This window comes from Hippoglossus hippoglossus, chromosome 15 (assembly GCF_009819705.1).
Source record: "Hippoglossus hippoglossus isolate fHipHip1 chromosome 15, fHipHip1.pri, whole genome shotgun sequence".
Taxonomy (NCBI): Eukaryota; Metazoa; Chordata; class Actinopteri; order Pleuronectiformes; family Pleuronectidae; genus Hippoglossus; species Hippoglossus hippoglossus.
The window spans coordinates 6,068,285-6,095,036 of NC_047165.1; the positions used below are offsets into that span (position 1 = coordinate 6,068,285).

A 26,752-nucleotide genomic window follows, 5' to 3' on the forward strand; every position below is an offset into this window, starting at 1 on the left:
AGTTCAGGGGCGGGGCTTGTCCGTTAGCTCTCCTCCGCGATTGGACGCGCGCCGATTCGAAGGCGATATATGATTGGTCGGTCGATGAGTCAGTCACGCCTCCCCCCTCTGATGGATTGTAAACAGTGGAAATCAAGTTATTTTTTTCAAATCAAGTGTGTGTGTGTGTGTGAAACATTCTGAGGTCCTACAGGTGGAAAATAAAATGGAATATATAACGTAATAAATACAATGTAAAACTCAGATGTGCTCACTAAATATTTGTATATAATGTTGATAGAAAAAGCCCAGGAACACACCCTCTCCCCACTCAAATGTGGCCACATGAAAAAGGAACAAACAAACCAAACAAACTTCAAGAATCCATGTGGTACATTCAAAAATCAATATCACATGACGAAAAACCTGGTGGGACGGCTGGCTGTAAATCCTCGATGCCCCCCCAGCCTGCTCCAAAGTCTAGTGAACTGGGTTTTTCCGTGGTCCCACCCTCTTACTGGCTGCGTTCTTTTCTCTATTTTGACCAATGTTCATTGTTTCACAGTTTCTACAGTAAGACATTCCAAAGAGTTGTGTAGCCCTGCCTTTATTAACACATGTCGCTGCAAACACACTTATAGATTCACTTGGGAGAGAAGGAAGATGTTTGGATAAAATGGAAACGCTGGATGCAGGTGTTTAGATTTACCTAACTGCTGTTATTCTTTCATACTTTGCATGTATACATTTTAAGCTCTTGACCTTCTGTGTAAAGTGCCTTGAGATAATGTACATTATGATTTGGCACTAAACAAATAAAATGGAATTGAAGCACCTGTTAATGTCTGTGTCAGTCTGATGTGGTGAAGCGAACAGTTTGTGTGATTTGTATTCCACATACAGAAAGAGACACACAGGCAGACGTTTGTGGAATTAGCAGGTATACAAAATGATAGTGACCATATGCATGTATATTTCAAAAGTGCACATGTTCTTAATCTGGGGCAGCTCAGAAACATATCCTTATCTAACCTGGACCTTCACCTATTGATTGATTCCTGCAAAGCTGAACTCAGGGCAGCAGAGACCCTGTGCCACGGGGTAACAAGAAAGCACTTCGATGTTTTAAACGCCTGCCTGACCCCATCAACTTACACACACACACACACACACACTCTCCCGTGCGTCACTATGTGAGAGTTGTGTTTGGGGGCTGGTGATTAATGTGTATCACATGCAGAAAAAAAGCGATACAAGGTACCAACAAAGTACCAACAATGCTCAACTGCGTGATACTTGCAGCCTCAGCTTCATGGTCAGTATTGATTAGTATTTGATTATTATGCAGCTGAATGACAGAGATAAGCTGATATTTCTGATTATTATTATTTCTGACCTTTTTAACTAATGCATGGCCTATTTGTGATTATATTCTCTGTTATCATTGGCTTGGATGGAAACCTGTTCCTTCAGAGGTTTATTGTCGTCTTTGTTTTATATTCACATCTGTGATGACACACAAAAAAATAAATCTCAGGTGAAGAAGCCAAATTAATGAATCATGCCATAAAATCAATAGCCTATTAATATCAAGATACCTCGTAAGGTGAGTGTTTTCTATTAATTTATTTATATCATATGTATTCATTTTATTTTACTTGTTGTGATATGATCCACAGGCAACAACATCATTGGTGAGAGCCCATCACAGTCAAATGAGGTAATGCTCTGCACACGTCCACTTGTCCTTTGATGTCGTCTTTGACATTATATCAAATTGTTACTTTTCCTCACTTCACTTACTAAAGTAACCATTTCCTATGGAAACTTGGTATGGGGACGACCCACTTTGTTGAGACACCTCGCCACCGACTTCCAACACTTCACCACCTGCTGCAAACTACAGCTGGTTTAAGAAGAGAAAGGAGACACTGGAGAAGAGAAACGTCAGCAACGACACTGACCTCATCGAAATGGCAGAAAATACAGTTTCAGCCGGCTGTTTGACAGCAGATAAACATGGTATGTATCTCTCAACACACTCAAATGCAGTACTAATAAGGCTTTAATTATAAGTATCTACGATTTCTTCTGCTTTATTTCTCAAGGTGAAAATGTTAAAGGATCAGACTTTGCTTGAACAATGTTGAACAGAATGTGTTGTTTAAAGATCAGGGAACAACAACGTCCGGGGTTGATGATTTGTGTGGTCAGGGTTGCATGAAGCTGGGTGCGGGAGGAGAATACATACACTGAATGTTGGGGTAGTAGCACCAGCAAGAACTTCAGTAACCTTTACATGTTCTCCTTCTTGGTCACAGATGAACAGATGCAGCCACAGAGCAACATACTGTGCAGCGGCACCAACCGCTACCTCATCAATGAAGTTTGCGGAGAGGGGACCTTTGGCAAAGTTGTCAACGCTGTAAATATGAAAACATCTGAAGAAGTGGCCCTCAAGTTCCTAAAACTTGAGCAATGTGCTCTACGAGAGGTATTTGATCATCATTTTAAGTTATGTTTCACGTTTTCTTGCTAATAACCTACAGCTACAGCTCCTATATCATGTTTCCTCTTTCCTCCACAGATGATGATGCTTGATGCTTTGAGCACTCTTGACCCAGACAAAACGAACGTGGTCCACTGCAAGGATACGTTTCAGGTCCGCGGACAAACCTGTCTGGTGTTTGAGCGGCTGGACATGAACCTCCACCAGCTGCTGGAACAACGACATGGATGTCCGCTGACTCTGAGTGAGATTCGGCCCATTGCATACCAGGTAAAGATTGATGTGGCTCTTTAATCAATCTATCATGGTGGTAACATACCTGTATTTCTTCTAGATCTGTAACTAACACTTTACATTGTTTCTGCAGTTGCTGATAGCTTTTGATGCACTGAAGAGCATCGGGGTGGTCCACACAGACCTCAAACCGGATAATGTGATGCTGGTGGACCACGAATGTGAGCCCTTCAGGGTGAAACTCATTGATTTTGGTATGTCCTTCAAGACCTCAGGGGACACGTGTGGCAAGAGAACCCAGCCCGTGGGCTACAGGTAGGATCACTGTGCCAACCTCATTTTTGAACATGTGTGCACTTGTGTGTTTGCATTGTTAATGATCCAGCAGAAATTGTGTCAGTCTTCAGTATACTTGGTGAATTTGGCTCTTTTGGTTCTTGTCTGTACTCACAGGTCACCAGAAGACGCCCTGGGCCTCCCTGTCTCAGAGGCCATCGATATGTGGGGTCTTGGCTGCGTACTACTGTCCCTCTACCTCGCCAACCACCCGTTTTCAGTCAGCTGCGCGTACCAGGGAGTAAGTATTCAAATATATGTAGATTTAAATGCATAGACTGTTCCATTCTGCCACAAAAACATGTCCAAATCCAATAGGAGACTTGATGTTGGATGTCGGCTGATGTGATTCTTTTTATTCTCTCTCCAGGTGAAAGGATTTGTAGACATGCTTGGTCTGCCAGCTGACCACCTCCTCAAGGCTGGACTATACACCAGTCAGTTCTTCATAGAGGACAAGCACTGGGGCAACCCAGGTTGGTGGCTGAAGGTATTTTAACCTGTTTTAAAATATTTCTCTCACACTAAGACAACAGCACTTTACAAAATGTTGAACACATTATCAAGTATCTGACCAACATGTTTTGCTCCTGTAGACCCCAAGTGAGTACAAACAGGAGACTGGCGTCGAGCCAATGGAATGGACGAGTGATATTAGACAACTGGAAGACCTGATCACAGCAAGTCCTCCAATTTATTACTAAAGGAAGAATTAGTACCAAGTTTCTCTGTTGTTGAGAGACAGGAAGTAGTTAAACTGTCACCTACTTTGTTTTAAATCCAGCTTCACCCAGTGCTGAATGGACACAGAGAGCTGCAGGACAGGAGAGCGTTCGTCAGTCTCCTCAATGGCCTCCTACAGATTGACCCAAAGAGGAGGCTCACACCAGAGATGGGTCTCACGCACCCCTTTCTTACAATGGTCCACCTGATGGATAACACGAGAAACCTATAGTAAGTAACTGGTTTCAGTCGTAGTTGTATTGATGGAATGAGTTGTTGACTGATTGTTCACCGACTAATCAGCTGAGTTCTGTTTTTTCAGCTCTATGGATTGTCTGCACAAAATGGAGGTCTTAGATTTGGACGACTACGATGATGAGGGCTTTTGCTCCAATGTTCCACCCTGGGCTCTTCCCTCTATTTAATACCATACTGCTGTGAAAAAGGTCAATCGAACATATCCTCTGAGAAACTGAGCTTTTTCTGCAGTCGGATTATTTAGTTTGAACTTTATGAAGATGAGAGTTTTTATGCATTCTCAAAAGACTAGATTTGAATGTCCTTCACTGTATACAGTATGCTGAGCATCATGTCATCGTGTTGGCGCCTGTGTGTCCGTCTGTGTATCTATAAGTTCTTCACAACACTTAAAGTGTGCTATTAATAATGTAAGTGATCATTTAGTGAGTATGAAGCAAACTTCATACAGCCACCAAAACTTCCTCCTGTGGGTTAGATCGTCAAAAATGTGCTCATGAAGAAATCTAAGCCATTTTAAGCCATCTTAGTACCAACCTTACATTGGAAGTGATGCAATTCACTATCATCATAAAATTGGACTCTCAGGAAGTGTCTTCTCTTTACTGGATGTGTTGTTATGATGGATTCACATCTGAATTCACCTTTTTATTGTTATTAATTAAAAACCTTTAACCTCGCTCTGGTGTTACAGACTGTTTTAATCATTTAATTACTTTACTTTACTTGGATTTTACTCCTCTCTCATCCCTTACATTCTCATTCTCATATTGATGTCGTCTAATGCTGTGTGACATTCAAATTGCTTTTAATCCTTTTCTATCATTAGCTCCATAAATAAGATTATTATTCTGTATTACCTTATTCATTGCTTGTTTCTATTTCTACTGTGTAGGCCTCACTGAAAAGTAATTTCTCAGCTTTGCCCACCCCTGATCCCTCAAGACACACACTGTAGCCTATAAATGTTAATATTATTTTAAATGTCCTAGTTTGAACAAAATAATATATTTTTTTAATCACAGTTTCTACCGGCGGATCTATTCAGTGGCCACGTCCTTTCAGGGTGACATTGAACGATCCAGATTTTTAATTGAGCAACACTTTTACTTCAATTATTCATATAAAGAACCACCAGTTCTGTATTGCAGATGATAAATACATGCATCTGCATTCACGTGCTACATATGATAGATTACTTTATTGATGGGTTCACAGTTCCTTTATCACACACATTATTATTATGCCACCCTAGACATGTTTTCTGATGAGGTTAAATACGCACAAATTTATAGACATTTTTCTATCATTTTATAAAAAAAATTCACACCAGATCAGCACAAGTTAGGAGTATAAACATTGAGTCAAGTACTGCTTATTTGTATATTATATGTGAAGGAGAATCACACAGGCAGCCTTGGCCTTTGCAGCATTTTCTCCACTTCTAATCACTCCATGTCTGATCCTCTGCGCACTGTGCCGCAATCACGCCTTGCCTTGCCCTCCACTCTTCAAACACAAGAGCACTTGAAAAGCTGATTTCCTGCTCCTCAGGGGAAGCAGGTTTCTTTTGTCGACTGAGGAGCCAGGTCAAAACAATAATTGTTGGTGAATCGGGCCCGAAAATATACAGCGCTCATTTGATTTACATGTCATTTTCATAAGTCTGCTCTTCAGGCCTCCTTAACAGCTCACAGTGTAACGTCGGGGGCTTTGATGAAAGCTTATGAGGGCAAATCAATTTAATTTCCTGGGTGTAAGTGTATCGAGTGTATGTGCATGTTTTGTGTGAGAGAAGAAGAAAACGTACACCACAAACTTACACATGCATATTAATGTGTGTTATGTGGCGGGGCAAGCTGCTTCCCCTGCTTAATGGGATTAGAGTCATTAACCAACTGTTTACTTAATGGGAGAGGACCTCTCTATCCTGCTTTGTCTCCAACTCTCTCCCTTTGTCTCTCACTCTCTCTCTCTTTTATTCTCCTCCATTTCCCTCTCTCCTTCTCCCTCCGTCTCTCTGATCCCTAATCAGTGGGACAGCCTAGATGTGCCTTAGGGCTGAATACGAATGAGCGCAGCTGCCCAGTGCGGATTACAACCACACAGGCCTGTGCTCAATGTACAAATTCACACACACATGCACTCGCAGAGAAAATAGTGCATGTAAACATAGGGGGCTGTGCGTGGACATATGTCAATCACATGCATGCCCAGCACTTGCTGACACATGAATGTATCTCACACACATTCACATACAAACACACACACACACAAACGGTTCTGATCACATGCCTGTAACGTCCAGTAGCGGACATATGCTCAGACACACCCACTACTTTTAGCCTGTCGCTGTAACATGTGTGTATATGGCCTGTCGGGGGGGCATGGGCTGCAGCCATATGTCGTCACCCATCAGCAAGTGACATTGTGGGACCAGCTCTGAGACGAATGCAGTCATGGATGAAAAATAAGGCGCAGAAATTGACTTTGGCAGCAATAATAATAATATTTGGTTTTGTTTACTGTCTATATCGGTATGTAATCCAAAAATATTTATAATAATGAATCATTCCAAATTTCTTTCACTCTAATGTCTATGTCATACTTGAAGTGTTATCTTAACACAAACACTTCATTTGGAGATGACACATGGGCCAGAAGCTGCCACACAACCACAATCATCGTGTGTTCGCATCTGCAGCATCAGCACTAGAACAGAAGAGTAGGCACCGATGCCTTGCTCAAAGGCATCTGAACAGAGGTCAATCAACAGAGGAAACATCAATCTACTGATTCACCTCCCTTCCGTCAGAGCAGCCTGCTTCTGTAAACTTCAGGCTGCAGACCTGCAGAGATGTATAACACCATGCAGTGTAGTAAGGCACTGAGGTGTAAGTGTGATTACAGTGCTGTTAAAATGATCTGCTATAGAAAGGTTGGCCTGAGTTAGTAAATTAGAGCCCTGGCTCAGTGCACCCGCTGTGCCGGGTCAGTGATGAATGGTTGCTGTGCATCATTGGTAGTATCACAACCCCATCTAGTGGGAGACAGAGGTACAGCTGCCAAACATATGGGATTGGCAAGAGAGAGAAATTATGATGATAAATATAATATATCATAATGATAAAGGAGACAGAGACAAAGTTCCCTGCTTGTTATTGAACCCCCTCAAAGATTTATTCTCCAGTGGGCGTGTGTGCACAAATTCAATTTCACTATGATCGGTCGTCGGTTCAGACTGTAATCCTTTAATATTGTAGTTCCATGGACAATCAACTCTCCAATCCAATATTTGAGTTGGTATTAGTTTGGAATAAAGGAGGGACACAAGTTAAAGTTATACATCCATCCTCCATGATAAGCAAAGATCACCTGAATACCAACTTCAATGGTGTCAAACTACTATAGTAAAAGGTTTGAACCTTATTTCAGACACAATTATAAGAAAATACAAATCTCTTATTTTATTTATGATGAATACAAAATTCATCATAAGTATGTTTGGTGTGAATGTGTTGGAGGTTATGTCTTCAAACCACATTCCCTTAAAATAATGATCTGTATTTACCAGTATGTAGACATGACAATAAAACCATCTAAATTGACCATAGGTGTGAATGTGAGCGTGAATCCAGTGTGTACTCTGCTTCTCAATGGAAGGATCCCATCTTCTAATTTACCAAAACACTTACTGATACAATGATATTTATTTGACATGTTTTCTATTTCATGTTCTGCGTGGTTATTTCAGATCACTCATTTTCTCCCTCTGCGCTAATGTGACCTCCAACTGCTTTATTTTGATTTTACATTCATGAGATACGAGCATCTAGAAAAAAATACCTGTGTGGTCTGACTGCAGTTTGTCCGGTGCACAGCTCCTGGGTGACAAGAATAACCTGAATAGTTATTGAAATGGCAATAAACGGATCGATTCACTGTGTGAACTGTACGCCAAGGTGACCCCGGGAACTCTGGGTAGACATGCAATCTTTGTTTTCTCTCTGTGATCGCTCAGTGATCTCCCTTTGACTGATATCGGGAGAAGAGTTCAGCTGGAAGAAATCATTTAACAGCGCAAGGACGATCTTCTCCCTGAGCAGGCAGAGGGAAGGCAACCACCTCTGTTTCCTGCGTTTACTTCATCCTCCTCTTCATCAACTGTCCCAACTCTTTCTCTTCTCTGCTGTTTTGTTTGACCCTGAGCTCGTGGTGCCACGTCGATCTCACCCGAGGGAACACACACACACACACACACACACACGCAAAAACACACACACACACACACACAGAGGTGGGTCTGGTTGGGATGTTGGTCTTGAGCTGAAAAAGAAAAAGAAAGAAAGGAAAATGATGCATGGTGCAGAGGAGTAAGTGTAATTTGTTATCATCTAATTTTGTTTCTGTAGATTACCTGTGTGACATCTCTCTCCACTTAACCAATGTAAGTGTCTTTTTATTAATCTGAACCACCCATCCCTCCATCCCTCCAACCCTCCATCCCTCCATCCCTCCATGAGAAGTCGTCCTCCAGCCCTGTTTAGTCAGGGCTGGAGGACGACTTCACTAAAACCAGACAAAAAAAATTGATCAGAGTTTGATGTAATTTGACCCGATTCTGTTCTGGAAAGCTCAATAGTAAGATTACAACTTTACATCATCTGACATCAAACATCATCTGAGCATCACGTTTGTGACTCTGCAACAAGGAGGATAATCTTCCTCTGTTATAATATCTCATTATATTACCATGTGAGAAACACCACGATGGAACCATTTGGGATTTATATTGAAGTTAATGTCTAAAGAAATGCAAACGCTCAGCAGCTGCTAATGTAATGAGGCAAAATGTAAGTAAAGTATGAGAACTCTAACTAAGCTTAGCTCACTCCGCTTGGCCTTGTGATGTCTTCATTGTAGAAAGTAGACACTGTGCATATGTGGTGTGTGTGTGTGTGTGTGTGTGTGTGTGTGTGTGTGTGTGTGTGTGTGTGTGTGTGTGTGTGTGTATGTGTGTGTGTGTGTGTGTGTGTGTGTGTGTCATAGCTTGTACTACCACAAAAAGGGTATATGTCCATTATTGATGATGTCATTAAAATATGCACAAGGACAAAACAGGCAAACCAGTGGAGGGTTGTGAGTGCTAATGCTATGTGTAAATGTGCGTATGTGTAAGTGTGTGTGTTTGTTTCTAAGTTTATTCTAAAGTCGACCCTACAAACCTAGCGGCCAATGATACATAATAAAATATAATAATTATTGATTAAGATATGATTATTACCCAAATGTAACAGAGTAGAAGCAAACATTTGGAGCATGTGTGTGTTTAAATGTCCTTCAGTTGCATTACAGAGCATCACAGAGAAAACTGATACAAAAACTCCCCCTTAGTTTGTCCACTGCACAGAATATTTCTGACTTATTATATCGGCTATAAATGGATGTGATTCAGCAAATGTTCTCCCAACTATCATTTACATTATTCAACTGACTTTGTATAATTAACTTTTATTGATCTGAAGCTCAGTGTAAGTTTGCAATCAAGTGTGTGTGTGTGTGTGTGTGTGTGTGTGTGTGTGTGTGTGTGTGTGTGTGTGTGTGTGTGTGTGTGTGTGTGTGTGTGTGTGTGTTGTGGTGTTGGCCTAGAGCAGTGTGATTTAACAGCAACTGACAGGCAGGTTTGAGGCCTCTCTCTAGAGTCCTCGGAGTGTGTGTGTGTGTGTGTGTGTGTGTGTGTGTGTGTGTGTGTGTGTGTGTGTGTGTGTGTGTGTGTGTGTGTGTGTGTGTGTGTGTGTGTGTGTGTGTCCTGCTCTAGTGGTGTGTGCTAATTGGAAGCTCAGCGGGACAGGCAGCAGGTCCTCTGTTGTGCTCATGTGTGCATGTAGACTCACACAAATTCTCTCTCTCTTTCTCTCGCTCGCTCACACACACACACACACATACAACACACACACAGAGCTCAACAGCAGTCAGGTCCGTTAGTCTTTCTACATTTAACATGAGTCCAGTCTGCAGCCTCTTCACTTATTCATCCCTCTCCACCTCTTCCTCGGCTACCTCTCGCCTGCACTAACCTGAAACGACAGCTGCACTGTGGCCAGTGGAGACCTGCCCGCCTCCCCTGTCTCACTGGACATCAGAGAGACACACACCACCGAGTAGAGGTGAAGAGAAGAGAGGAGAAGAGAAGAGAAGAGAAGAGAAGAGAAGAGAAGAGAAGAGGAGAGGAGAGGAGAGGAGAGGAGAGGAGAGAAGTGATGAGACAGTGATTGTTGGCTCACTTCACTCTATCCTCTAATCCCACGGTCAGATAACCATATGATAACCATCATGTATTATAAATAGAAGCAATACAAACTGATCCTTGAACACGCTCCTCACCTTCAACAGATGTTACATATAGCGGGGTCCGAATCCCCTGGAGCTGGCAGGGAATCTGATTTTTGCTCAAGGACACTTCAGCGGCTCTAAATACATCACATGTTGGATGAAGAGCCAGATCCACCTGCTGGCCCTTTCAATGAAAACACATGTTAAGTGAATGCAAACTGATGTTTTTTGACAGAAATACAGGTGTAATTTGAGTTGAAATAGAATAGCAACATAATTTCCCATCAAACCCTATGTCAAGTGTGTGTGTGTGTGTGTGTGTGTGTGTGTGTGTGTGTGTGTGTCTGTGTGTGTGTGTGTGTGGTTGGGGGTTGGATGTCAGTTATTTTACAACATGTCTGACAGCCAGCATATGATCCTGAGACAGCGTGACAGCTGCCTTCACACCCCTCTCACCATATACACGAGTACACGTACACACACACACATGCACGTGCACGGCGACTGACAGCTTCGCCACACTGCGACAGACCTTCCACATCCACCTGCAGCCAACAGGCCCAAGGAGAGAGCGGTGGAAGGGGTGAGCATGAGACGGAGGTTGGGATCAAGAGTGTGACTGGAGGATAGACAGGAGACAGATACAGGGATGGACAAGACACCAAAGGGCTGGTGGAAAGATGAGTGGATGTCAAAGGTCAGGAGGAGATTTAAAGGAAGCTGGAAGAGGGAGGAAGAGAGAAAAAGTGGCAGGAAGAAGTAGTGCGAGTGACCAAGGCCGGCAGTCCCACGAATAATGGTCTGGTGAACGTGTTCTGATAACACAAGAGATTTGTCATAAAACATAGTTCAAGAATAAAAAAACTCCTGGATCCACCTGTTAATCTGCATCAGCACCAATATTTAATAGGTTCTTCCAAAACCCTGCATCCTCCACCACCAGTGTGTAATCCTACTAACAAATAGATAGAGTAGGGCATATACCTCCTCATTACCATATTGCATATGGAGATTTTTATTTTTATTTGTAAGTTTATTTCATTCATCGAACAAACAAAACAATTTAAATGCAAACACAAAATCTCAAATCTTGAATGAAAAGGGAACAGAGAGAAGAATAATCTCATATAATCTGCTCCTGTTTCACAAGACATTAATTAACAAAGCAAATAATTCAATACAATTAAAAATTAAAAATAGCTGCAGGCCAACACAGCCCCCTCACATCCCTCTATCAGCTCCTACGTGAAACAATTCATTGTATACCATTCAAAGAAGCTCACAAAATGATCTTAAATGATTAATGAGATCAGATACATTTACCATGTACAGAGCAATGTTCTGCAAACTGCTCACATGCAAGCAAGTTATTCTCTGATATAGTTGAAGGGAAGATTTGTTACCGTACAGTAACTGAATAAAATATAAAAATATCTATTTTGATTTACAAAATCAGGATCATTATCAGGATCCACACCAGATTTCACTCATTCATAGAGCACGCTACACATGCCTGATCTTTTTTCATAATAATTATCTGTATTAAGTCTTGATAAATTCACCAAAATGTTTGAGAAAAACTACTCTATCTCACAATGTTAAAAATATTCTTGGATCTGTCGAAATATATTGGTTCTTCTCTGACCCTTCTCTGACACTTCATCCTTCCACCAAATTTTGTGATAATCTGTTGAGTAGTTTTTGCGGAATCCTGCTAACCTCCTGCAAAACTTCTTCCTCTCTCGGCCTTCAACAGCTCGGGAAAAGTAGTTTTCACCCTCATCCACCCCCCCCGCCCAGGCCAGTTTTTCATATTTGATCCCACCGCCGACCCTCCTCCTCCCCCCCCCCTGACACACAGACCCTCTAACTGATAAGTGCCAAGGACTCGGGGGTGTTGGGGGTGGCGGCTGCAGGATGGTGGGAGTTCTGTATCCATTGTGGAGGCGCCTTCATCGGAGCGCGATGGCAGGCAGTGTCCTCCTCACTGGGCCCTAATGCGAGGAGACGGGCCTGACATTCCACACCTCATAAATCAAAGGAGAAATCTGGACTTCACAGATGTGTGAAGAACACACACACACACGCACACACACACACACACACACACACACACACACACACACACACACACACACACACACACACACACACACACACACACACACACACACACAATAAGTGTTAGTAAGACGAGAGAGAACAAATGAGAGAAAAACAATGAGGCAGATTTCAGGTGAGTGAATTCTTTTCCCCCGTTAATTGGCTCTGTATCATAATGTTGACCCACAGGAGTTGTTTCCTGCGTGACACGGTCGAGGGGCCCTGTGTCTCCTCTGATGATGACGGCCGTGTTGTTGACGTCCACATTGGCTGATTCATCCACTTGCTTGTTTGTTTACGTCTCGCTGGGCCCCTCCATTCACTCAGGCCTCCAGAGCTGGCACAGTGACAATTTGTGGAATATAAAAACTCGGATTTGCGGATTTGATTTCTGGACGGACGGCAAAAGCAAAGTCAACAACAGGCTCGCACAAGGTGAAAAAAACCCCCACCACTGTGAGGAGGGGAAATGTGAGGCTGAGAGAGGAGATTAAAACATGGAAAGCACCAGAGATGTGGTGTTTGTTTTTTTCTACTTTTGTGTTGAAAACTGTGAAAATAAAATTTCCATAACATTTTCAGCCCAAAATAGAGCTGCACTCCAGGAAAGATCTCTCACCTGCCGCCAGGATTCAAACCAGAAACTCTTTCAGGACATGACACACCTGAAATCTGTCGTGAATATGAGCCGCTGTATTAACATGAATGTATCTTTCACGTATAATATTCATATTCACAGAAACTGCTCAAGAACTGCTTGGCAGGCGCTTGAAACAAAATAATTGAATATAATAATAATGATAAACTTTATTGATATAGCACTTTTAAAAAACATTGTTTAGAAAGTGCTTTGACAGCAGAGCAAGAAAAGTAAACATAAGAGAAATAACAATCAGCAGGATGTGACACGGAGGCCAGACAACCACGTTTAGGTGGTCAGAAACAAGGTAGTGTTCAGATTAAATGAATAGAGCTGTGTCGCCTGAAAACTTGAACACACAAAAGCAGTAATATGACAATAAGAAATAAATGAACAAGTAAAACTATAAGAACTATAAAAATGTGTTTTAAGAAGGGATTCAAAAGAATTCACTGCCTCTGCGAGCCTCGTCTCCTCAGGTAGGCCGAGGGGCCCTGATGTCAAAAGCACGGTCACCTTTAGAATATGGTTCTCATTTCGTTTTGTAGGATTGATTTTTTACACACACACACACACACACACACACACACACACACACACACACACACACACACACACACACACACACACACACACACACACACACACACACACACACACACACACACACACACATGGCCCCTCGCTGTGTGAGGGCAGCCTCACCGTAGGCCTTTTCCCAAAGCAGAGGTGATGTGTCCTGGTCCACTAATGTCAACATCACAGCCAGGGTCGGAGCGCTGTCAAACACACTAACACACAACCTTTTCCGGCTAACGCTAACACAGTGAGAGTGTGTGATTATGTGAATGCCCCAAAATGCCAAGTGCTCCCCTGTCCCTTCTTAATATTTGAGAGAGTTCCTCTGTTGTGTCGCCTTGTCTTGCCTCAGGTAAACATGCACGTGCAACATGCAAGTATCCTTTGTTCAGTGTGTGGGATCCGTCCTGTGCAACTATTTCTCCTGATGTCCAATCATGCTTTGAACTACTGGGATATTGTGCCTGTATTTCACTGTTATGTGTTATGACACGTTATTAAGTGACGTTGGTAAAAAAAAACAATAAAGATGTCATGAGGCCATGAAATATGGCTCTAATACAACTGCATCATTTCATATGTAACTATTGTTATAAAGTAAGTCAGAGGTCCTTCCCAATAAAATACATTTCGTTCAAATCAACAATGAACTTGAATGTCTGCCAAGGCCCCTTAAATTCAATCAAGTCGCACCAACTTTCACACAGTCATGGATTCACTTCCCTAAATATGCCAGATTTGTTTTTCACGAAGATCCAATAATTATTCCCTGATGAAAATATTCCAAAAAGCTAAATTTCTTTCAATATTAAGGAAAATTAAATTTCTGGATTCCTGGATTTTCCCCTTTATCCGGACAAAATGTATGGTGTTTTTTTGTGGGCCAGGTCTTATCCCTCTATCGAGTTTCATGGAAGTCTGTTTTGTAGTTTGAGCGACATCCTGCTGACCAATAAACAAATAACAGACAGTAGTTGTAGTTATAGTTGGTCCATTTAGGTTCACTGACGAAAATGGTTGAAATCTGAATCACTAGTTTGTTATATGAATAGTGTTATGTTGAAAATGATGATTAAAATAGTGCAAATTCCGATTTTAGTAAAGATTTAAAACAGAAAGGCTTTTCTTAACACTAACTCCTAGTTTTTTCCTTGTCTGCTTCACATGCTGCAGTGTGTGGAACACTATTTTGATAAACATATTATTATTATTACATGTGCCAAGCGTGATCTGTCAAGACAGAGCAGATCACACCCACACACACACACATGCAGCAAATTAGTTCGAACCCACATCAGGCACGGGAGATGGCATGCGGCGAAGGCACGTAGGTGTTGGAGCATGAAGGGTTCTCCCTGCTCATACGAATATAATGATGTGGATGTGACTGTCTCAGCGTCACCGTGTGAGATCGTGCGCTGCCTGATCACAGGAGCAGTTGTTTTGTTGATCCGCTCGACAAATCCTCACATGACTCACACCTCGAGAAAGAGAGAGTCAAAGACGGATGGAAGGTAACAAGAGATGGATAGAGGTTGATAAACAGGAGGGGACAATGGATAGTGTGTTGTTTTGACTGCGCTGAGAGGGAAGTGAAGCCGACAGTGAGTTGGCCTACATTCATGTAGCTTCACATGTGAGGGGCAACAGAGAGACAGCCCTGTGTGTCTGTGTAATTATTCATCCTCAGAGAGAGAGCGCGTGTGTGTGTAATGTTGTTAGGTGTGTTTGTATGTGTGCGTATGATGTGGAAATGTGAAGGCTGCAGGAGACTTGGACCTCGTTAAAGAATTATACATAAATACCATCAAATATGTGTTTTAACGAGATCAATAATTATAATCACTTTATTTATTTACAGCACTTTCTCTTATATACAGCACTTTTTCTGGATTAACACTGAAGGATAAACAGATTAAATAGATTATGATTTTAATAGAAAGCAAAGAGTTGGCCTCCTACACAACTGGTGAAAGCAACTACTGGGTTTGAACCTGTCGGCCGACCGGGACCAGTTTGAATGTTCTTGTGCTTGGTTCGGCCTCCGACCTCCTCCTACAGTCCCAACACATGCAGGTTGTGTCCATTGGAGACTGTAGGTGTGAATGGTTGGTGGTCTCTGTGTGTTGGCCCCGTGATACACTGGTGACGTGCACCCCCTCTCACCCAATGTCACCTGGGATTGGTCCCCCCCCCCAACCACAATCCTCAAAGGATAAGTGGTAAAGATGATCGATGAAAAATATTGGCGTTAAAAATAAAATCCAAATCAATTCAAATGAACACATTCGTGGGAGCTTGTTTCAATGAAGGGGTATTTGAGCTCAGCTGAATGAGAGATAGAGAGAGGGAGTGAGTGTGAGTGTGTGTGTGTGTGTCTGTTTGTGAGTGTGTGTATGTTTGTGTACATCAGCGTCTGGTGGGGACAATGTCACTCTCTTTTTATCCAAGGTGACATACTTGATAACATTTTCGCTTTAAGACTCTAAAATGTATTAATCTCCACTGAAAGTCCCACAAGACACACACATGCACACACACACACACACAAACACACACATCCATGCACACGCTCACACAAACACAAGCACACACAACATATCACAGCACAGTTGTCTCTGGCATTTCAGTGATTTAGAGCGTCATCCCTGGTTGCCACCAGCGTGAAGCTGTGATCTTCACATATGACACCTCAGCACAACAAGGTCCACACACACACTGAAAGGATGTCTCTGCTCTGTCTCCCCTGCCGTCACATTCTCACTTCCTGATTCAGACAGACAGAGACCAATCCTCTGGGACACACACACACTTCTCTCTTTGCTCCCTCACTCCTTCTTCCAGGCCTCCCCTCTTCTTGATCCGCTGCTCCCTCTCGTGGGGATGCAGGGAGGCGGGGCCGGAGGTTAGACAGATGGAGGTGGGTGATACACCGACACACACTCAGGCTCAGGTTCGCTCCTGCGGGAATGGTGTGATGGAGAAGGCGAAGGAGAAGGGGAACAGACGGAGAAACAGGGAAGTCTCTCTCAAGCTTTTCCTCAAGTCGTGAGAAGAAACAGACAGAAACAAACACGTTAGACAGACGAATGCTGATATTTTGATCATGTTTAACCTATAAATTGTTCCACCACCTCATCACAGTTAAAGTATATGTTTACACTGCATGAGTTTCTGATGTCTGCACATCTGGATATTCTCAAATGTCTTGAGAGTCATATTTACGATGTAGAAAATCCCCCAAATTCAGCCTGATGTGTTTGATATCTTTAAAAACTTGATTCAAAATAAACTTATGTGGTTTTTAACAATGTTTTACAGATTATCTTGTGAGGACCAGCCACTGTGCGTCAAGGGGGTTTGAAAGTCTTTGCTTTTTGTCCCATCTGAATTCTTGTAAACAGTTTTTGTCCATGGTTCTTGTTCTACAATCTGCTATAGTCAGAAATCTGCGAGCTTCAATCCTGTCCCAGTGTTTTCAGTGCTGATTGTTTGCTCATGTCTATAATTGTTTCATATTTTATTTATTCTTAACGTTTAAATTAAAGTTCCTTATAATGTCCCTTATTATTCTGTATGTGTACATGCAAAATGGTGATATGAATAAGATATATTTAGTTTAATCTCTATTTAGAAAGAATAAAAAAGATTATTCTTGAAGTGTGTCCTAGTTCGGTAGTAATAACATTATGAAATCAGAAATGTGATAATAACATCATGAATAAATAAGTTATAAATCAGTTGTTATCATAAAAACACCCTAAACAGCTGTGTGAAGCCTTTATATTATCAGAGTTACACTTACTTTAGCATTGGGAGAGTGAAAAAGAGAAGTGTGAGAGATGTAGCACTGGAAAAAGTCTAAAGTCTGGGTTTGCAAAATAACAGATCATGAAATCAGTGGTGTAAAGAAAAATGACGCGAATATCAGTAAATACTGGTGTCGGCTGCTGTGATACATGGCACCCTCTACTTCTGTCCAGAAACAGAGAGGCAGAGGGAGAAAGTTGACTTGTCGAGCGCTGCCAGGTTTCTTTTTCCATCTTTTTCTGCTCGTTTCCACTGTCACTGCTGTCAACAGCCGCTTTAGGTCACTGAGAGGGTAGCGCTCCATCTACCTGTGTTTTAGCACATCACACGCTGCACTGCACCCAGCACACACACACATGAACACACTCAGAGGGAGAGTCTACTTGTCGAAGCGGATCAAGGAGCAGCACAGGAAACAGGGATTTGTTTATATGAATTGAGTGACCTGGCAAAGGTTGTCAATTAAAGGAAGACTGGGGGAAGGAAAAGGGAGGAGGAGGAGGAGGAGGAGGAGGAGGAGGAAGAGGAAGAGGAAGAGGAGGTTTATGGGGGAGAGGCAAAGCCTTCCTGTGAGGAGGTGAATATAAAAAGTAAATAATAGATCCTGGAGATGAATTATTGAAGCAGTACATTGATGCTTTCATGTTGGAGGAGATGAGCCTATATTCTTGGGTTCATTCATAAAAAAGGTATATGGGGGAAAGACGGGAGGCGGAGGAGAAGTCGAGGAAGAAGGAAGACGTTGTTGTTATGTCAGGTTGAAGTTAAGAGCTTTGTGTGTTTCACCATCCAACACAAAACACACTGACTCACAGACGTCGGTCCTCAACCCACAATCATTATTTTATTCTGTTCTGAGCCACTTTGCTTCAAATTCGTTCTAATAATCTCATTATTATGGTTATGATTCCAAACACACACACACACACACACGCACACGCACGCACACGCACACACACACACACACACACACACACACACACTCGCTCAGTCTCCCTTTTGAGGCCTATAATGCCAGATTCTTTTGAGCTGACAGGTGACAGAACAGTCTACATCAACATAGGTCTACTCTCTCTCACTGTGGACACACACACACACACACACACACAAACACACACACACACACTACACGCTACACCCTACTGCTGTAACGCAGACAGCTCCAGACATGCCAGGGTTGGACATGCCCAAAAGGCAGAGCCGGTTCACCTATCAGCTGGTGGCAGACCGCAGAATGTCTGTGTGTGTGTGTGTTCCTGTACGTATATCTTTGTGAGGACCATTTGAAGCATAGACCCTTCAGGGTCTGTGTGAGGACATTTTTGGAAAGTGTGGACATTTTGACCGGTCCACACATTTGTAAAGGGCTGTTTGAGGGTTAAGACTTGGTTTTAGGGTTAGGGTTAGGCATAAGGGGCTAGGGAATCTATTATGTCAACGAGTGTCCTCACTAAGATAGAAGTACAAACATGTCTTTGCCAAATGCCAAACCTGTACCTCGACTCGTGCCAAGGGGACAAGAAGCTTTTGCAAGGCTTCCTAACCTGGATGAGATCCTGTGTTACGACACGTCATCAGTCCAACAGTCAGTAGCTGGTGGATTTAGTGTTGGGGCTACTGACGTGTCACAGGACATGCCAGGGGAAAATAAAAGTGACACGAGGAGGCAGCAGCCCACCCAGGACTGCTGGCACGGCAGCCAGGGGCGGGGCCAAGACAGCATGGCACACGCCGACCTTGGACCCCCCCCCCCCTTTCCCCACAGGCTCCGACAGGCGGCACGGGAGCCCCTCGGCCCAGTGAGGGGTGGACAGCCATCTGACAACTCCCCACCTGCATGACCTTTACCATGCTTGACCCCCTGCAGGAGACAATCACCTCATAGCAAACAGCCCCATGGGAGATGTAGACACAGCACAGCCAGAAAGACACACAAATAGACAGACGTGCATGTTGCACACACAGACTGACAGAGAGTTAGATGGAGGGACAGTAATGTAGTCACATGCATAAATGCTTGTGATGAGTCATTCGAATCTGACTGGCTGCTGCTCTAAAACAAAGAAGCTTGAGCCTAAATAACATCGTAGCTTTTCATTATTTAGTTTCCAGGGAAACCTACAGATAAGCTCTGATTGGGAATCTTTATTTGGAGTAAACAAACCATTTAGACATGTGGGTGGAGCCACCGGTTGGGCCTCATACAAATATGACAGTTTGTTAAATCAGCTGATCAGCTGTTCACACTGAGAACATTTTCAGTTTATTGGCCAGTGAAGCTTTAAGCTGTTTCAGGTTTCCAGACAAATCAATGGATGAAATAACAGAAATGTACATTTAAGAAATGACCAATGAACCTGTATGGAAAAGAAAAGGGGAAAAAGTTGCAACACAGTGTTTTCATACTGATCAGACGAGTTGTATTAATGTCACTTGGTTTGTTCCTGACGTACCTTTATCAAACTTATCAATTTTACAAGATACAAGACAATTTGAATATGAACAAGTTTATATAATAGTTATTGTTACACATTTGCATGCAGGTTGCCATGTCTTATTGCCCGGGAATATTATATAAATGAGTTGTCACATGCATGATTGCAAAATATTATATAATTTGAATGAGTCTGTGGCAATGGTAAAATGCCTCATTCACGTAGGTCCCAGCACTGTCAGGTTTCTAAGGTAATAAGACACATTTGCAAAAGAATCACTCAAACAAAGGAATTGATTCCATCCATATTAGAGCAAATGATGACACATGTTACAGGAAATAAAAGTAAATTTTAACATAAAGGTAATTTTCATGTAGTTTTTAGTCTGAACTGGAAAAAAAACGGTTTTAAAATGAATGAAACTCAAGAGGGAAACTAAAACCTGAAGGTGGCAGTAGTGTAAGAACGTGGATGTGAGCTGCAGGAAATTCTCACAGAAGAAGAAGTCAGTGTCACGTCATCAGTAGGCGACCTTGTTTGGGCCGGCGGACATGAGACGTTGCTGCTGTTGACGAAGTGAGTTTTTCTCATTAGTTTCAGATTTTACAGTAACAACGAGGACACGTGGTTGTATCGACCACGTTGAACGTTGCGTTTTAAACCTTTTTTACGAACCGTAACTTGGTTTTAAATCGGCTTAAATTTTAACTTTAACGCGTTGTGTTGTGCTAACGTTAGCATCTCAACCTGATAAAATAAGACTTTATTAATCCCGAAGCAAATTCTTGTGCCAGCTTGCTCCAAGATTACAGAACAATATAAAGTAGAGTAAAATACAGAACAGTTAAACACAAAGTATTAAGTCTAAAATACAGGTGAAGATTAAAATATAGTAAAGATATAAGTGTATTGTAATAAAATACAATTATTGTTCACAAATAACATAAAGGTTTCACAAATATGCAAATGTTATCTAGACCTGCTCCAATGTTATCAGGATGAAAAGGTTTTTAAAAAATACATCAACAAAAACTGTCAATACCATTTTAATAAATGGAAAATCTGTTCTTCTGTGTTGCCATTTTCCCCTGAAACACCAAATCAGAAGGTGACTTCAGTGTTATCTTCAAATGTCAATATCATAAGTTTAATATATAATAACTTTTATTATTTGTTTGCTTCTTAGGTGACCTGCTTCAGACCGTTCTCTTCCTTTGCTCCACCATCATTCTTTGGCCCAATTCAACCACCAATGAATCCAATAATTAGACGGAGACTTCCTCCGTCTGTGAGGAGTCTCCTGACGGACATCGGCCCGAAGGAGGACTGGACTGACGCAGAGCCCGAGGGAGTGGCCAGAGATGGGATTCTGCTCCCGGCCAGAGGAGCTGACTCTGGACCAGAGGAGTTTCTCGTTCCAGCCAAGGCAGAGGGAGAGGAGTCTACAGAGGATGGGAGTTACGCTGGGATGATTGCTATGTGCATGTTGTGTAAATGTAAACCCTCTTGCTACACCTGTCCTCGGTGTAACCTGCGTTATTGTGGCTTGGCTTGCTACCAGAGCCCAGATCACTCTGTCTGCTCTGAGGCATTTTACAAGCAGTCTGTTCTCGAGGAACTGAAGGATATGGGGAAAACAGAAGGCGAGCAGAGAAAGAAAATGCAGGAGATTCTTGTGGGCCTCAGACAAAAGGCAGAAAAAAACGATGGGGGGATGGAAGGTTTGTTAAAAGAAGCAGGTATCGTGTCAGATGACGGGGAAGAAGCGGTAGCAGAGAAAGTACAGGTTGTGGAGCTCTTGTCCAGGTTAGCAGAGCTCCAACAGTCTGGAGAGGGGAGTGCCACCGAGATTGAGGCTATTTTGAGAAAACTTGGAGAGATTGGAGATGGAGAGCTGCTGCCTGGAGACTTAGATGAGGATGCTCAAAGTGAAGGAGGGGAGCTGGACCTGGCGGAACGACTCTCTGGGATGGATTTGGACAAACTCTCAGAAGAGGAGCTGTGGGAAATTCTCAACGGCAAAGAGAAAGACATGTTTATGGACATGATGAAGTCTGGAGCTCTTAGCAAGCTCGTTCCCCTGTGGAGACCATGGTGGGAGGAGCATGACGGAGGAGGGAGAGCACTGGTGGAGGAAGTGAGCAAATTGGAAAGTGAAAATTCAGCAACAGTGGAGGAACAGGATGTTTGTAATAAAGTCAAGGAGTCACATGAAGTAGCTCACAAACAGGGCAAAAAAGCTACAAAGTTGAAAAAGATTAAAGGGACGAATACAAGCAAGAACAAGGGAAGTTCAACAGTTCCCACTGTGCCTCCAGTTTCTGCAAAAATTCCAAAGTTGAGCTCTTTATGTGCAAATCCATCTCCCCTGGTATGCTATGGTTTGGCCAATGCACTTTATGGCTACACTTTCAGCCTGTGCTTCCTAAACGGTGACACTGATTCACTGATGTTTGAGTTTTGTGACATGATCCTGACTCTGTCAGAGGCCCTGAACTCTAACAGGGTGTTCAACTCTCTCCAAGAGGCCTTAGGATGCGGAGAAACTCTAATTCTGGGTGGAGGGTACCTGGACAAGGAGGATCCACTGGCCCCGACTAGGGCAGTGGAAGCTGTTGCTCACATCATGACTGGCAGAGACAGAAGAGATGCTACAGGATACTGTCTGGCAGCTTTGAGTCAGCTTCGCTCAGTTCTCTCCAAGGCCAGATCTGCCCTTTCTAAAGAGGGAGAGGAAGGTGCAAGGAGGCAGAAGTACTTCCTGGCAAGCAAGAAGTGTGAATTCTTTCAAGCCTGGGTGTTGGACAATGCATCCCAGATTCAAAGACTGGCTGTCGAGTCATGGAATGAACACGGTAAAAGAGAGAGCGCAAGGAGCAGCCTGGAGAAATCAAAGGCTGTAGTTGAGGAGAACTTGAAGAAAGGGAAGAAGAAAGGAAATAGAGAGTTGATTAAAGAACTGAGCTAATTTGTTGAAAATGTTGTTTGTATTGTAATGAAATAAATTAAATTCTCACTGTGAAATTCAACCTCTGAAACATAATTTCTGGTCTGTTCTTAATAGATAAATATATTTGTATATATGTAGCAGCAGGTTCTGTTTCAATCTGACCATTTGCTGCGTGTCCTCACCAATCCTTATTTCAACAAAAGTGAAAATGCCCGCACCACTATAAAAAAGAATTATGGTTTGAATGGTTTCACAAACAAAACAGATACACAATAAATTTCCTGATTTTTTTTTTTTTTATTTCCGTATACACTACATTTTTATTTTCAGATATAATACTCTATACTTTTAATTTTATTTTCTAATATTCTTTAGACTATATACTCATGTTTCATTCTCTGTACTCTATCATATATTGTGTTACTGTAACCTGGCACAATTAATTTCCTTTGGGATTAATTAAGTCTTATACTTTGGAATGAAGAATTATGGAAAATGGAATTAATTACAGTTTATTTTTTGTACGATCACAATTTCGGTGCAGATCCAGGAACAGTTTAAAGTCTCTTTAACATTTCTCTTGTTGATAATAAATAAATAAAAACACAACAAACCTCGTGGAAGGATGAGAGGAACCCTCACGCGCTCAGCCGCTGTTCTCGCGCTACTTGTTGTGGCCGGTCACGTGGTGCGGATGCCCTTCCACACGCTGCTACAGGAAAACATGGCTGCCCTCTTGAGATCAGCCCGGCTACTCAGACTCTCGCCTTCGGGCTTGCTCCACGTCGCGGGGACGAACAGAACCGGGCCGCCGCTCGGCCGCCTGTACAGCGGGGCTCTGTGCGGCAGCAGAACCGCAGCGTGTTCCCGTCTCAGCCGGCCCGGGTCGGACAGCGTCTCCATCAGGTATCACGCAGCCTGCTAGCCGCAGCTAGCCACATGTGAAGCTGGACTGTCATTGAGGCTCAATGACAGTCCAGCTTCACTCATGTTTACTGTGGTTTAACCTGTAGAATCACACGCACTGCTCTGACACGTGTAGCATCATGTCAGACTGAGTTTCCCACTAGCACTGCTTAGCTTTAGCTGGAAATAAACATGGCCTCATCCTTTACATAAGGTGATGATCAGAGGTTATGTATGTGTGTGTCCACTCATTCTTTCAACTTCATATCTTACACCATGTTCATGAACTTATGTATTGGTGTAGCTGTGGGCAGCCTCTCATGTCTATGTGCCTACCCTTGGTTTAAATGACATGCTAACTCTTAGCAACAGGCTCATCTTTGAGGTACAGCCATTCATTCTGTCAGGCTGCAGCTACAGAGGATGTTCTCATCAAATCCAGTGATCAGCTTTAAATCTGTAAGTGTCAGTAGAGGATTGCAGGCGTCTTGGTGATGAAGAGGTTTGAGTCCTGGTGTGGTTTTCTCTCTAGGAGCATTTTTAACTCAAGGTCACAGCTCCTGATTAAACCTGAAGCAGCATTTCGAATGGCAAAGCTACTGTGCATCCATGTGTATCTACGCCTAGTGGATTATAAGTCAAATCCAGCTGAAATGAATGCATCCTTATACACCAGGGTCACAAGAAATTCTTACTACATGAAGCCATAATACTCAGTTTGTGTGGAAGCTGACAAAACTTCAGTGTTTGTAATTACAACTCGTGGACAGTGATGACAAAAATCTGGCATGTTCATCAGTTGCATCAGCACTTTGAACACAAACTAAACATTTTAACCTTCGATGAAGGTAGGAGTTATTGCAGGGCTGTTGTATTGGGCTGCATTAGTTTGAGCTTCTTGTACCTAATAAACTGCTCAATCTTTTCTCCTCCCCCTCACACACCTACATCCCTCTCTGCTCTAAAACTCCCTCCTTCACTATGTCACTCTGTGAATCCTCTCTACAGTCACGTGTGGCCGTATTCGGCGGGGTGTCTGCGTGGCTATGCCGTGGCTACAGACAACAAGGACGAGGCCAGTGTTTCGGTGCGGTCCAAGCAGGCGCAGCAGTTCGACTGGGCTCTGGCCAAGCTCGACAGCTCCGTGAGGAGGACCGGCCGCATCACCAAGACGCTGCTGCTCCGCATCTTCCATGACATCTGCAGGACAGGTAGGCAGGCCGAACAACAGACAGGATGTCAGATGAAGGGGTAGACCATTATTAGTTATAACCCAGCTCAGTAGGTGCTGATGGACATTAGATTATTGTGAGAAACAAACAAACCAACCAAACCAAACTATGCTGATTATCCCAGAAAGTGTAGCTAGCTGTGTGATATCAGGAATATACAGTCCTGTCTTTCTCTTTCTCTCTCTCCATCCATCCTCATCCTCTGTTCCTGTCGGTTCAAAGGTTATCCCAGTGGTAACCAGGCCTTGTTGCTGCTGCGTAGCTGCGGCTCGCTGCTGCCAGAGGTGCCTCTGGAGGAACGCACCGTGCTGGCACACCGGGTGTGGGAGAAGCTGCATGAGTTGGGTAAGTGACACCAATGGCAACAACTTAATCGTCATATCATCAAGTATTTAATCATGGTTATGAGAGTAGAAGTCTTTGGCTCATCGTAGTGGACTGTGACTGGGTTGACAGATTTTTGCCTTCTCCTCCCCAGGTGCACAGTTTGATGTTAGTCACTACAACGCCCTGCTGAAGGTTTACCTGCAGAATGAGTTCAAGTTCTCTCCCACTGACTTCCTGGCCAAGATGGAAGCAGCTAGTGTCCAGCCCAACAGAGTAAGTACTGCAAGATGGAAGAAAAACTATCAAGCACCATTGATAAAAATCTAAATCTAAATCTTTTTAGGGTCTGCATCACATATAATATGAGTCCAGACAAACCTGGATGTAAACTGGTTGGTGGAGACATTCAATCCCCAAGTGGTGATTCTGGTCATTCTGTTTGTTTCCTAGGTTACCTACCAGAGACTCATAGCAGCCTATTGCCAGAATGGGGATATCGAGGGAGCCAGGTGAGCAACCAGCCAATAGAGTTCATGTTCTGATGGGACACAGTTTGCAGAACTTAATATGTGATATGCTTGTATTTTGTTAAATACAGTATATTATGTATATATTTTAGTCTTTTTAAGCAGAAGATATTATATTTCTACATTCCTGTCTTTTCCCCCATTCCCCATGTCTTCTCTGCCTCCTCAGCACTATACTGGGTTTCATGAAGACCAAAGATTTGCCGATCACTGAGGCGGTTTTCAACTCTCTGGTGAACGGCCACGCTCGTGCAGGGTGAGTGTCACTATGATATTTAATGGGACATAATAAGTGTTGTGCTGGAGTAATTAGATTTTAACAAGCTGTCATCTTTTATCGCTGTGCAGTGACATCGAGAGTGCTAAGAACATCCTGCCTGTGATGCGCGGAGCGGGAATTGAACCAGGGCCTGACACTTATTTATCACTGCTTACCGCCTACGCCGAAAAGGGAGACCTGGAAAGTCTGAAAAAGGTGAGTGTGGTTTCAAAACAATACTGATGAACATTTTGTACCTGTGTATGTTCGTATCTGATGAATGAACGTCCTCTCTGTGTTTTATTTTTCCTCTCCTTCCTTTTCTATTCCTCTGCCTCTCAAACACTCCTCCCACTCCTGTCTGTCTTTGTCAGACCATGGAGGAGGCAGAGAGTGCAGACTGCAGTCTGATGGACAGGGACATCATGCAGGTCATCTTCACTTTGGCCAAGTCCGGACATCAGCAGCACATCCCAGACATGGTTGAGCGCTTGAGGCACGAGAGGGGTTATGTGCCAGGTACACATGCACACGCACTCTTCATGTTTTCTTCAGCACTTTTTTTTAAAACTAGCTAATCAGCTGTATTAACAGTCGTATTAAAAGTGATAT

The 26,752-nt window shown here is 42.9% G+C and overlaps 2 protein-coding genes across 2 annotated transcripts in view; both read left to right on the forward strand.

The window, feature by feature from the left end:
* Nucleotides 1-20,423: 20,423 nt before the first annotated feature.
* On the forward strand, nucleotides 20,424-22,970 carry znhit2 (zinc finger, HIT-type containing 2). The gene is made up of 2 exons (XM_034609224.1): nucleotides 20,424-20,515; nucleotides 21,126-22,970. Exon 2 carries the CDS (start codon nucleotides 21,192-21,194, stop codon nucleotides 22,905-22,907), a length of 1,716 nt encoding a protein of 571 aa, XP_034465115.1. The 5' UTR covers nucleotides 20,424-20,515; nucleotides 21,126-21,191; the 3' UTR covers nucleotides 22,908-22,970.
* A 580-nt stretch (nucleotides 22,971-23,550) lies between these two features.
* The window catches only part of lrpprc (leucine-rich pentatricopeptide repeat containing), a 49,391-nt gene continuing 46,189 nt past the window's right edge, over nucleotides 23,551-26,752 (forward strand). The window contains exons 1-8 of the mRNA XM_034608586.1: nucleotides 23,551-23,795; nucleotides 24,804-25,006; nucleotides 25,250-25,372; nucleotides 25,506-25,627; nucleotides 25,805-25,863; nucleotides 26,051-26,137; nucleotides 26,230-26,356; nucleotides 26,515-26,659. Of these exons, the coding sequence (XP_034464477.1) occupies nucleotides 23,584-23,795; nucleotides 24,804-25,006; nucleotides 25,250-25,372; nucleotides 25,506-25,627; nucleotides 25,805-25,863; nucleotides 26,051-26,137; nucleotides 26,230-26,356; nucleotides 26,515-26,659 (1,078 nt within the window). The 5' untranslated portion in view covers nucleotides 23,551-23,583. The remainder of the gene's footprint in view (nucleotides 23,796-24,803; nucleotides 25,007-25,249; nucleotides 25,373-25,505; nucleotides 25,628-25,804; nucleotides 25,864-26,050; nucleotides 26,138-26,229; nucleotides 26,357-26,514; nucleotides 26,660-26,752) is intronic.